The 13,128-nt window shown below is 28.8% G+C and overlaps 1 protein-coding gene across 2 annotated transcripts; it reads left to right on the forward strand.

Moving 5' to 3' along the window:
- Nucleotides 1–9,693: 9,693 nt before the first annotated feature.
- LOC145092746 (ubiquitin receptor RAD23c-like) lies at nt 9,694–13,045 on the forward strand. 2 transcript variants are annotated; one of them, XM_079030728.1, is made up of 13 exons: nt 9,694–9,787; nt 9,923–10,003; nt 10,800–10,958; nt 11,049–11,096; nt 11,178–11,242; nt 11,319–11,381; nt 11,478–11,652; nt 11,746–11,883; nt 11,967–12,041; nt 12,124–12,171; nt 12,267–12,373; nt 12,465–12,543; nt 12,648–13,045. In XM_079030728.1, exons 2-13 carry the CDS (start codon nt 9,938–9,940, stop codon nt 12,762–12,764), a joined length of 1,140 nt encoding a protein of 379 aa, XP_078886854.1. In that variant the 5' UTR covers nt 9,694–9,787; nt 9,923–9,937; the 3' UTR covers nt 12,765–13,045. The 2 variants fall into 2 exon arrangements, with proteins under 2 accessions (XP_078886854.1, XP_078886853.1); XM_079030727.1 differs by having other exon boundaries at nt 9,698–9,787; nt 9,896–10,003.
- Nucleotides 13,046–13,128: the final 83 nt, after the last annotated feature.

Genomic DNA, 13,128 nt, shown 5'->3' on the forward strand with positions numbered 1-13,128 from the left:
CTCACACTGATCGAACTCGTGAACCAGCTAATCATTGAATAAAGATCAAACATCAATCAACAATCCAAATCCTTCAAGTTTAACCCAGGGTCAAATTGGTCAAAAGTCAATGGTCAATGGTCAACGGTCAACAAAAGTCAATGATCAACAAAACAACAACCACCACGTTACACCAAGGTCTTACACAAGTTGTGGCAAATTCAGGACAAAACAGTCGAGAAGCTAAGCACCACTACATCATGGCAAGCCCTTGGCCACGTCATGATTTCTGGTAGAATGACATATTCTTCATTAAGTGCTTAATCCTTACTAATCTAAACCCATACTTAAGATCTAGCACTTTTCAATGACTTAATGGATAAAGTTTCCAATTTTATCCTTTAGGACTTCATCACAAGGCTAGATCTACAACCCTAAGTCCACTAAGTCCATAATGTGACCAAAAGTTGTGCATGGACACAAGGTGACTCGAAACATGACTCTTTTCTCAATCATTAGAAGCCTACTGACCATTAAAGAGCCATAAAAAGCTCTGGAGTTCCTCAAACTCCAAGAACATCCATGGAAAGGACCAAAACCATCCAAAAATGAGCTCAAACTTTCATCTAGAAAAAGAAATGTTAAGGTATGAACTTTATATATACCTTAAATAGATCAGAAGTATGAATAAGATGTTGGATCCAAGCTTTATCCTTGCTTCCTTGCAACAATATGGACCCCCTCCTTTCTCAAGCTTCACCAAAGTTTAAAGAACAAGCCCAAAATCAAGCAACCAAGCTCTCAATCATGCATGGAGGCTAGGGTTTCGTGTTGGAGGGTTGGAGGATGAAGATGATGCCCTAATCTAGGAGTTAAAGCCTTTCAATATGGAAAAAAAAAAACCCTACATTTCATTGGCTTCGGTTGAAGCTTTCACCACGTCATGGAACCTATCTTGCCACATCGTGGTGACAAATAAAACACATTCTTCATTAACCATGCACCATGTCGTAGCCATCACTCTACCACGTCATGTTTCTCCTAGGCCAACAATCCCAAAATTTAATTCAAGCTCAATGCCTCTCACAGCTTAAAGTCTTAACACAAAGCCTACAAACCTTATTCATCAAGGTCTAAACTTCGTCCGACTCGTGACCTTCACCAGGTCAATTTCCACCCGAGCCCACAAGTTAAGGCGATCACGAAACAGGATGTCACAACATGAGTTTATCTTTAAATATAAAACTTAGATTGAAAAGCTAAAGTTAAAAAAAAAATTATATACTAATGAAAATTTTCAACAAAAAAGGTAACTTTTTAATTAATTAAAATAATAAAAGTTTAAACATGAAATCAAAATCAAAATTATATCAATTATAAAAAAATGCATTTTTTCCTTGAACCTTATATGTATTTGAAATTTTTATAACTTTTCACCTTACTACTACAATTCAAAAAAATATTAATAATCAATTGATTCATTGAAATTTAATTTAATGTTAGTTTTAATGATTGGTTAATCTTTAAATATAAAACTTAACTTTAAATGTCAAATTAAAAAAAATTATCAAAAAATATTGTTATAATAATAAATTTTTTCTGAGAAAGATAGTTTATTGAATATTTAACAATAATAAAAAATTAAAATATAATATTAAATATCAATACTGAATCCAAATATCAAAATGCACACACTTACAAATAGATTACATTTAATTGATATAATTACAAAAAGATATATACCTAAATTGATTAATTAATGATGGTTAAGAATTGTTATAAATCGAATAGTAAATTTATTTTTATTTGTAACTTATGGGCAGCGACTATTAAGATCATGGTTTTAATATGTACATATTTTATCACATTATATAAAATAATTAGAATGTGTTATAATAAATTAATGTAAACAATTATTAACTTATTTTTAATATCATACATCTATCATCTTTTAATTATAATATCTTACTTTGAGGATTTTCATGGAAAACATCACGCCATTACTCCCTATGGTTTGAAAATTTTTCGGAATGGTCCTCCTGGTCATTAAATCTAACTTTTCAACTGTTAGATATTTATGAAAAAGACTATTTTACCCTTGTACCAAATTTACAATATACTACAAACGTCAAGGACCATTTGCATAATTTTTTAAACATGTAAATTATAAATATAAGTTTATATATATATATATATATATATATATGTATATATATATAGTTTTTCTAATATTTTTATTTATTTTGATTCAAATAAATGAAAAAAAAAACTTCAATTTAAAATATTTAAGATATTGTAACAATTTTTTTGTAGAGTCTGACTATTATTATTAATTTTATTCTTTATTTTAGTCTATTATCGAATTGAAAACTATTATCCTGAATTTAAACTATTGATATCTCATATAGAATAGGATTAAATTTGCAAGCTACATTTCAAAAATATTAGCTAGTTTTCATATTTTAATAATTATAAATCACAAATACCACATATTGAAACATTAATTCTCAATAGACAAACCGTTTGATTTTTTTAATTTTAGTTTGTCATAACATATATAAAATAACCACTTAAGAAGAAAAAAAATATAAAGAAAAAAAGTGAACCGAAATTAAAAATATAAATATAAATTATTTATTTACTTGGATCAATATAAAAAAAGTTACAAAAACCATAAATAATCAAAATTATAAAAAATATATATATAAAACCAAAAAAACTCAAACACCAAAATTGTAATATACTCTAATACATTCATACAGTTTACACTTTTTGAAAAATGTCACCAAAAAGTTATCAAATTGATGAAAAATAAAACAAAACAACGAAAATAATTAGGAAAAAATAATACGAATTTTTTTAAAAAAATAATACGAAAAAAATTAAAAAAATACAAAAAAACCAAAAATAGGTGAAAAGTGTAAAATGTATTAATATATTAGAGTATATTACCATTTTTGTGTTTGAGTTTTTGTTTTTTGTTTTTCTATTTTTCTTTACTTGAATCAAAATAAATAAAAATAATAGAAGAATAATAAATAACTAAAATTATAAATAAAAAATAGAAAAAAAAGTGAAATAATGATAATGATAAATGCAAACATAAATTTGCTAACGATATTAACTATGGAGCATCCAAGTAAAAAAAATATAAATTGTAACGGTATTAAAAAAACATTAGCACTTCAATTCAAAAATAAGAAAAATTAAAGAAAAACGGTTTCGATATGGTTTATCGAATTTAAGTTTATTTATTTGAATCAAAATAAATAAAAACAGTAAAAAAAACCATAAGGACCGATGGCTTGACGTTTTCGTAAAAGTCTTCAAAATGAGATATTTTGCACACCAAAGGGACCATTTATGAAATTTTGTCTAAAAACTATAAGACTATTAAAGAATAAAACATTGTAGGTTGATAATCACCATTAGAATGGTTATGAATAGATCTAGTACTTTCGATTCTTTACTTTATAATCTTCATGAGAATGGTATTGATCTTCGCGTTACAACCGATTTTCCATCACATATGTGCTTTGTTGTTTACCTTCTATTTTGCAACCCAAGTCATCTCTGATTTTAGACTTGCAATTTAATTTTTGGTATTGCTCTGGTTCGATTAAGGTAAAGAAGAAACTGAAATCAATTTTAGGAAAGAGATCACAATACCTTAGGTTAATAACCATATTTTTTTAATAACAGGTAAGTAGATATTCTTATATAATGAAAAAAGCCCGACCAAAATGACAAAAACGTTATGACATAATACAAACTATAACATGTTTGAATACCAACAAATTAAAATTATTATCATATTATATTATATTATAAGACCTAAGAATCTTATTCTTAGAGAATATAAAACCATTACTATATAAACAAATTTGTATTTGCATAACCATTTACAATAATGCTATTTATTGTAACGAATTCTTACAACATTTTATTTCAATTTGTGTCATTTTAACTTTACTAACCACAAAATTTGAGAATGAAATAAATTCATATTCTTATAGAATCACATACCAAATCATAGTTGTAATAATCACGTCAAGTTATAACAAATAAAGTCATATTCTTATAGAATTTGAAACACTTACCATATAAGAATATGTATTTGCATAACCATTTACATGTCTTTTTTTTATTGGAAAACCACACTCAAACACCATCAATTCTTATTGAAAAAATAAAACCCCTTCATTCATCATGCCACAATTAATGGAAAAAATAAAATCCTCATTTAGAAAACGATACTATTTTGTTCACATGAATACTTTAAGAATTTGTACTTGCAGTTTGCTTTATTTAAACACCCAAATACTAAAATAATGAAGAAACCAAAAAAAACACAAAATTGACATTTACATTAACATGGGTTGCATAAAATCACCATCATGGTCAAGCAACAACCATGAGTAACGTATTCGTCAACCTATTTTTGGGTTTTTCTCAAAACTTTAAACTTGATCTTCATTCTTCCATGATTCTCTTCAATTCTAAAAAAATGAAGTTGATTCTTGATCCCATGATGTCGATTTATATTCACATTAACCTATTAAAAACTCAAATTGATATTTAATTTTAAAAAAAAACACAAAAAAAAACAAAAAAATATAGAAAAACACTAGCATCTTCAAGTATGTAGTAAAGATAATAAAAAATAAAAAAACGAAAAAAATACAAAAAATATATATAAAAAAAATAAAAAAAATGTTAAAATTGAGTATATATCTGTTTAATTTTTTTGAATTTAAAATAATAAAAAAAATAAAATAAACCAAAATATCCAAAAACAAATAATAAAACTCACTTAAATGACGTTCCATTGACGTTCGTCACACGTGATTAAATCATCGAGTCCATATTAATTACTACGAACGTGGGTCATCTAGGTATTGAGTTTGATGTTTGTGCTCTTGACGAAATGGATGGTGGAGAATTGTTCTCGCAGTCCTCATCATTTTTTGAGTTCTTACCAGAATCGGACTATATATATATATATATATATATATATATATATATATATATATATATATATATATATATATATGTATATATATATATATATATATAGAGAGAGAGAGAGAGAGAGAGAGAGATGTTCAACTATTCTAACTAATTATTGTGTGGGTGTAGGATTGATTGTGAGTCAATCATTCCAAAAGGGTATTTGTGTAATATTACATTTTAATTAATATTTTTAATTTAATTAATTTAATCTTAAATATAGTTAATTAGGATAAAAAAAAATAACTTCCATACTTAATTCCCTATAATTATGCTAAAAAATTGACTCCTTAAAAAACCTTGCTATTTGGCCTTTTATGTGATCAGCCACACAACGCATCCACGGATACTGTCATCGCCTTCTTCTTTGATACCACATGCCTTCTCAGATGCTTCTCGATTCTCTATGCTTCGTGCCTCTGATGTTATATGCCGCTCGGTTAATATTAAGATGCATGGACTTAAGGAATAGTGTCAAGTTTTGAAAATGTGGTTTTCGATTTTCACTGTTTGTGGCTAGGTTTCGGTGGTCGTCAGTTGGATTCAACCCGACTGCTTATTCTTATGTTGTTTGTTGGTGATGTGGTTCCCTCTCTTGCATCTTCGTCTGCTCCAATTGATTTCTTCCACTGTATCTATGCACCTTCTTATGTACCTTTCACTGAACCCTCCTATTCTCGATCATCATTCATCAAAGGCGAGATCTACTTTATACCATGTGAAACACACACACACACACACTCTCGAATGGTTCGACATAGAGCGATCATATATGACAGTGTTGACGAACACAAGTCTAGGCGGAGGTGCCAAAGAATTTGACTTATCCTGACCACCTGAGCACACCGAAGAACAGTGTCAAATGTTGTCCTGGCACACCTAAAAGGTGAAATCTCTAACATTCATGTGCACTTAGCATACTAGTATTTTCCAAAAGTTCATACACGTAAGCTTTGACATATGCTGGAGAGCTTGAATCTGGATTCATGTAGAATTGGGGATAAATGCCTTGTTCACTTAGCAGGTAATTACACCATATTAAAAATTCTTTCAAGTTTATAATAAATTGTGTACTTGTCTAAAATGTGTACTTGTCTAGAATACATAAAGTGTCATTGTTACCTTCTACTAGTTCCATTTTCGCCACCAGGTAGGGTTTTGATTTAGGGAACGGGGCGATGGTAAATGGGTTCCACTTTACGTTTAGTGTTCTTCTTGATGAACCACATGTAAGTTTCCTCTTTCTAGCTCTACAATTTTCTCAACTTATTTGTTCCTTCTCTACTAAACAACTTTTGAATTCTATAAAAAAAATTGAGTTGGCAGATTATATTTAACATTGTGTCAGTATGAATTGGAAGTGGAGATGCTATTGGAAAGTGGAACATGTATACCCATTATGGCATTATTTCAATCTTCTATTGTTGGATAAATTACAAATATTTTTCATATGATATCGGGTATCCCAAAAGTTTACTTGGATATTTGTTGACTGATTTATGCATATTCTACCGATTTACTGATTTATGCATTTTTTTTACTTGGATATATTTCCAACAGAATGCATACGGTAATTGAATCTTGAATTCCAATTCTATCAAAATGAAATCACGAATTCTAGTTCTGTTGGAATGGAATATAGATATTTTCTCACTGATTTATGCATGTTCTACAATTCTTGGTTATTGGTTTTGGTGCAAGTCACAAGTCTGCATATTTTTCCAAAGAAATTTAGTTTTTTATTTTTCATTTGCTAATGCGTTATTAGATTTTAAACTACAATTGGATTTGTTTTCACAGAAGTTGATGCTTGAAGAACGGACCATAAAATTGAAAATGATTCTTAGTAACATTATTATGTTAGAATGTATTAGTGTATTTGTTAGATTTTGATGTTTTTTTTTTCCGATTTGAAAGTTTTTTAGTTTTATTCTTTAACAATAAATATAATTCTTAGCAATTGTTACTCGTATTCTATAAGAATTAATTTAATTTTTGTTTTTATTCTTGAATCGATGGTTCGAGAATTTGTTATTCTACAAGAAGTTTGTAAAGTCATGATCAAGAAATAGGTTCAAGAATATTTTTATTATTTTATGGTTAAACATATTATGTTAGAATGTTTGAATTAAAAGAATTATAATTCGTAAAATCGGATTTTTTAAATTAATAAAATTTATGATCCCTTAAAATATGCAGTTTTCCTTTATTAAATCTATATTAAGTGACCAAAATACCCTTATAATTAAATTAGATGATATTTTTCAATTATATTTAATTCAATAATATGTATTTTAATCATTTTCTTAAAATAAGTAAAATGATTATTCCTACGTTTATATGGTGAGGTTCAATAGAAAACTATTATTAGCAACGAAACAAGGAGCCAATCACGAGCATCAAAAATCATAATGATTAAGAGTGAAAGGAATGAATGTACATTTATGAATTGGACGCACATACACCGAATTATACTAAACTCAACTCTTTACAAAAAAAACCCACATTTTTTTTGTTTAAAATTTTTTAAGCCATGTTTTTTATATCGGAAAAAAACCAAATATACCGTTCTTCACGATTTTCCGCCCTCTTTCCATAGAGATCTATGTTGATATATAAATAACAAACTTTTTTTCGAAAAAAACCACTTCGTTTTGTTTTTTTTTTCAATATTTAAGTTTATTTTTATAAAAAAAACTAATTATACAAAAATTCCCATTTTTTTGACATTTATTAATAGATATCAACATCGATTTAAAAAAAAATATCGATCAGCTCAAATTTACACTATGAATCAAAATTCTAAACTATAAATATTTCAATTTTAACATTTAGAATATGAATCTGAGTACCTCACTAGCTATTTCAACTATTTGATCATTCACAAATTAAGTGAAATTTACAATTGAACCGAAATATATTTCCATATAGTTTTATAATATTATAATGTTTTAATTACTCTTAAAATAATTTTTTTAATCAACAAATGAAGTTATTTACATTGTGAATCTAAATTTTGTATAATTTAGTTTTCAAAATTCATAATGTGAATTTGACTTACTATTATTCATACCGTGAATCTGAACTGAAATTTTGATTTTTTATTTTAAACATCAATATGAATCTATTTTTAAAAGTACAAAAAAATGAATTTTGATATATTTATTAAGTTTTTTTTCAATAAAAAATAAAACTTAACTTTTCAAAAAACAAAGAAAATAAAGTGGGTTTTTTTTTTTGAAAAAAAAAGTTTACTTTTTATATATAAATATGGATTTCTATGGAAAGATGATGGAAAACCATGAACAACGGTATATTCGGTTTTTTTATATATAAAAACATGGCCTAAAAAAATTAAACTAAAAAAAGAAACTGAGTTTTGTTATAATCCGGTGCATGTGAGTCAACTTTAAAAGTCTACAATCTTTCAATTTGTTGTTGATCGTTTTAAATTCTGACATTTTTGATTGGTTCCTTAGTTACTTGATTAATAATGCTATTGTATTATATATGGTTAGATTCATTTGAGACGAGTCTAATTTTGTAAGGTCGTGAGACCATTTTTTTAGTGAAATATTTTAATATTCTGTTATTCAAAAAATTATAATACATGTAATATTATGATATTCTAAAACAATATTTTTAACATATATTATATTAAAATATTCTAAAAATATATAATGTTAAAATACTATACATATTATATTTTTACGAAAACTAGAATATTAGAATATTTCATTAAAAAAATTGGTTTTACGGTCTTACAAAATTATGTCCGTCTCAAATGAAACTTTACCGTATTATATATATATATATATATATATATATATATATATATATATATATATATATATATATATATATATATATATATATATAATATTTTGGGTTTAATATTTAAATGAAACTTTTATATCAAGCACTTTTAAATACTGTTATGGGATCATATTTATCATAAAGATGCTCTATCGTCTCAAAATTAAAAGCCAAAGCCCATATATAGAAAATTAAAGAAAGCATTCGTGTTTTTATTTTCATGAAGACTATACAATAATGATATTTTATTGCACCATAAAATAATATAAGATATCTTCCGATAAAAAAAAATATTGTAATTCAAAAAAACAATAACTCTGAATATTATAATAGCCATCATTGATAAGCATCACAGGTGTCAAAATTGAAGATTCGAGATAGATCATAGAAGGTCTAAAACAATTTGATTTCTGGATGTCGGGATATGTCGACGTGCTGTTTTTTCTATTTATTTTTCATGTTCCAATAATAATTAATAAATTAATTTTGATTATAAAATGTATTTAATAAAATAGCTCTCCAAATCTTAAATAATGTATTTTGAAAGCTTAAAAACACTAGTATATACATATCGAAACACTTCTAGACTGCTCCACATATATACTTTATTTTATTTTTAATCATTTTTCTATTATATTAATTCTTAATCAATTAACAATAAGATATAACATTGGATCCATCTCACATCATATGAAAAGATAAAGCTAAACTGAGAATATTGATTGGATCACACAAGGCCCAAAAAAACAAGTTTATTAGTGGACTAAGTTTTATTCAATTTGGGCCACAGTTATCTGCATAGAGCCCAGTATATGTTTCATGTATATGGGCCTGGCCCAATAATCGCGTGTAATCACTATAGATATCTGGCGCGTGGCCATGGCAACTCAACCTTTTCCCCTTGCCTTGAGAAAGGGGGTATACCACCGTATACGCCCCACACCCTTCTCGCACACACACAGACGCACAGAAGACGAAATCGGTGAGTATGCTTTTAATTTGTTTTTCGCATTATCAAGTTTCCGATTGCTTGTTGGCTTATATAATCTCTGATTCTCTCATCTTTGGTTTTCGTCACGTAATTCGATAGCTTATTTGATTCGAGTTGTGACTGTAGACGACAAATTGAAAGATGAAGGTTTTTGTGAAAACATTGAAGGGGACTCACTTCGAAATCGAAGTAAAATCCGAGGACACGGTTCGTCTCGTTTCAATTCTGCTTCTTTTGTTTCTTTTTTTAACGAATCGTGATGGTTCTATGTGTAATCGATTGGAAGCTAGGGTTTTATGCGTTGTTTGATCTGAAGTTTTACTCGATAATGTTTATAGCATGATTTTTGCCTTTTGGATTATGAAATTGATTCCTTAGGGTTTAAGTTGCGGTATTCCGTATTAGTAATTATATTGTGTTTTTTTTTTCGTTCATGTCAATTGATCAGTTTCAGTGAAAATATTAAGTAATCATAATCGAAATACTCCAACGCATCTAACTCTGTGTACTTTTGTTTTATTCATCTAACAGGGAGTTATATGAATTGTGAATCGCTATGAATTATTAGAATTGATATGTGAAATTGTTGGATGAAGCATGTTTCATGCTTACATGATTGTTTATTTGTTTTCAAGAATAGTAAATCACTGCTCCTTTGAACTGGAATGGGAAGTATGTGGTTGAAGCTGCCACCTTGTTAGAGAAATCAGCTGCTCTTATATTCAGTATAGTCTATGAACTCATTAAATTGATCTAGTTACTATCCACAAAGTGATTACTTATTTACTTTAGAAAACAGCGACAAACGAGTAAATGGCATTTGACTTTTTTCAGGTTTAACAATTTAATGCTGGAAATCAATTAGTTGAATGTTTCACATAGCTATATAAAGCTATTTTACGTAAATACAATCTATATATAAGGCAATCATTTAAACTGTGGATTTCTTGAAACGGTTTTTATATTGGAGTTCTGAATAAAGATATGATGATTGTTGATTCAGGTTGCTGATGTGAAGAAAAATATAGAAAGTGTTCAGGGAGATGTTTATCCTGCTGCACAACAAATGCTTATCCATCAAGGCAAAGTGCTTAAAGATGCCACCACCTTAGAAGAAAACAAAGTGGCTGAAAATTCTTTCATTGTCATCATGTTATCCAAGGTAAAAAACAAAAAAAAAGTAACCCCATACAACATTTTCACATCATCATATCCAATATTCAAACACAATCTAATTTATAATTAATTACAGACTAAGCCAACCTCTGGTGAAGCTTCAACAGCAGCATCCGCCCCAAAGGTAGTACTTTCTTTAAAAAAAAGTTTATATCTTTTTTTATCCAACTTTTAATGTTTATTGTCATATTGTCATGCAATGAAGGCACCTCAGACAAGCGCAACTCCCCCTGCACAAGCAGCCACTCAGGCTCCGCCACCTGTCACACAGTAGATCTTTTTCTACATCTTTAATTTCTTTATTTATATTTCGGATTCGTTCAGCTAATATTTTTTACATTTCCAGGCCTGTGTCTGCTCCTTCACCTGCTCCTCCAGCTTCCGATCCAGCACCTGTTGTGAATGCCACGTCAGCATTTCTCTCATAACCTTGAAATACAATTAGTCTTTATTATTTATTAATTAATGAGTGATAGTTTTTTTTTGTTTTTTTTTTTTGATATAGGACTGGGAATGTATATGATCAAGTAGCATCAAATCTTGTATCAGGAAGTAATTTAGAAGGTACAATTCAACATCTTCTTGATATGGGAGGAGGAAACTGGGATAGGGATACAGTTGTTCGAGCTCTTCGTGCTGCTTTCAATAATCCAGAAAGAGCTGTTGAATATCTCTATTCTGTAAGTCTTTTTTGATTTTTTTTTTCTATTTCTATTTTAATAATTAAATATAAAAATGTATTAAATTTATAATTTTACCATGTATGTTGTCAGGGTATACCAGAGCCAGCAGAACTCCCACCAGCTGCCGGAGTTTCACCACTCCCAGGTCTGCAGGCTGCTCAGCCCCCGCCAGCTGCAGTCGTTCCTCCAAGTGGACCAAATTCAAACCCTTTGGATCTCTTCCCTCAGGTATTCAATATTTTTCTTGACTTTCAGTTTGTCAATTTTCGTTTTAGACCCTGTAGATTGTAAACTTGTCGTGTTTGGTCCAGGGACTTCCTGACATGGGCGCAAATGCTCCTGCTGGTGCTGCTGGCAACCTGGATTTTCTTCGTAACAGTCCACAGGTATTTATTTATTAGCTAGTCAAACATAATTAATTATATTATCAATAAAATGAAAAAATATAATTTATATTTGTGTTTTCAGTTTCAAGCACTTCGAGCCATGGTGCAGGCTAATCCCCAAATCTTGCAGGTATTTATTTGGCAAATTTGTTTACAAAACATTTATTATATTTTTAGAAAAAAGAATATGGTTATATAATTAATAATTGTGATGTTGATTGATAGCCTATGCTACAAGAGTTGGGGAAGCAAAATCCACACCTGGTGAGACTGATTCAAGAGCATCAAGCTGATTTCCTTCGTTTGATCAATGAGCCTGTTGAAGGGGGAGAGTAAGTTATTCTTTTTTTTTCTTCATAAATGATAATGTAGTTTTAAATTTTACACTTTAGTCCTTGAAGAATGAGATGGTTTGAATTCCAGGAACGTACTTGGAGATCTTGCTGCAGCGATGCCACAGGCTGTGACTGTTACTCCTGAGGAACGTGAAGCCATTGAACGCGTGAGTTTTTATATTTGTATTTTTTAGTTTTCCACTAGTAGTTTGTTATATATGAATTGAAAATAAAAATGATATTTGTTTTTATGTGAAATATATATATTTAGCTTGAAGCAATGGGATTTGATAGAGCACTAGTGTTAGAGGTGTTTTTCGCATGCAACAAGAATGAAGAGCTTGCAGCTAATTACCTGTTAGATCATATGCATGAGTTTGAAGACTAGTAGACTCCTTGTTTGTTGATAAATGGTGGTGGGACCAGAACCAGAACCAGAGACCAGATCAATCTTCATGGTTATTTCTTTCTACTTCTGTTTTCTTGGTTTGCTTTTTTTTTTTTTCTATTTTTTTTTTTAATTGTCAAGTGCGTATACTAGTGGTGGTGTTGGGAAAGACAGAAATTGAATTGTTACTCTCTCTCTCTCTCCTTTGTTATTTATTTGTATTTTGAACCTTCACATTTTGTCTTTTTTCTATCACAATAGTTGTTCCATTTGGTTAAAAATCGTTGCTGCTATTTTAGTCTTGGTTGTGGCATACAAGTTTGTGATAATTAATCTATCAACCAAAAAATTGCTATGAATAGTC

The sequence above is a fragment of the Lactuca serriola genome, chromosome 3 (assembly GCF_051521515.1).
Source record: "Lactuca serriola cultivar US96UC23 chromosome 3, Lser_US96UC23_V15, whole genome shotgun sequence".
Lineage (NCBI taxonomy): Eukaryota > Viridiplantae > Streptophyta > Magnoliopsida > Asterales > Asteraceae > Lactuca > Lactuca serriola.

Coding starts and splice junctions, on each gene's coding strand:
- LOC145092746 (XM_079030728.1), top strand. CDS start 9,938: ATGAAGGTTTTTGTGAAAACATTGAAGGGGACTCACTTCGAAATCGAA. Junction 10,004..10,799: donor AAGTAAAATCCGAGGACACG/GTTCGTCTCGTT, acceptor TTGTTGATTCAG/GTTGCTGATGTGAAGAAAAA. Junction 11,884..11,966: donor CTTTGGATCTCTTCCCTCAG/GTATTCAATATT, acceptor TGTTTGGTCCAG/GGACTTCCTGACATGGGCGC.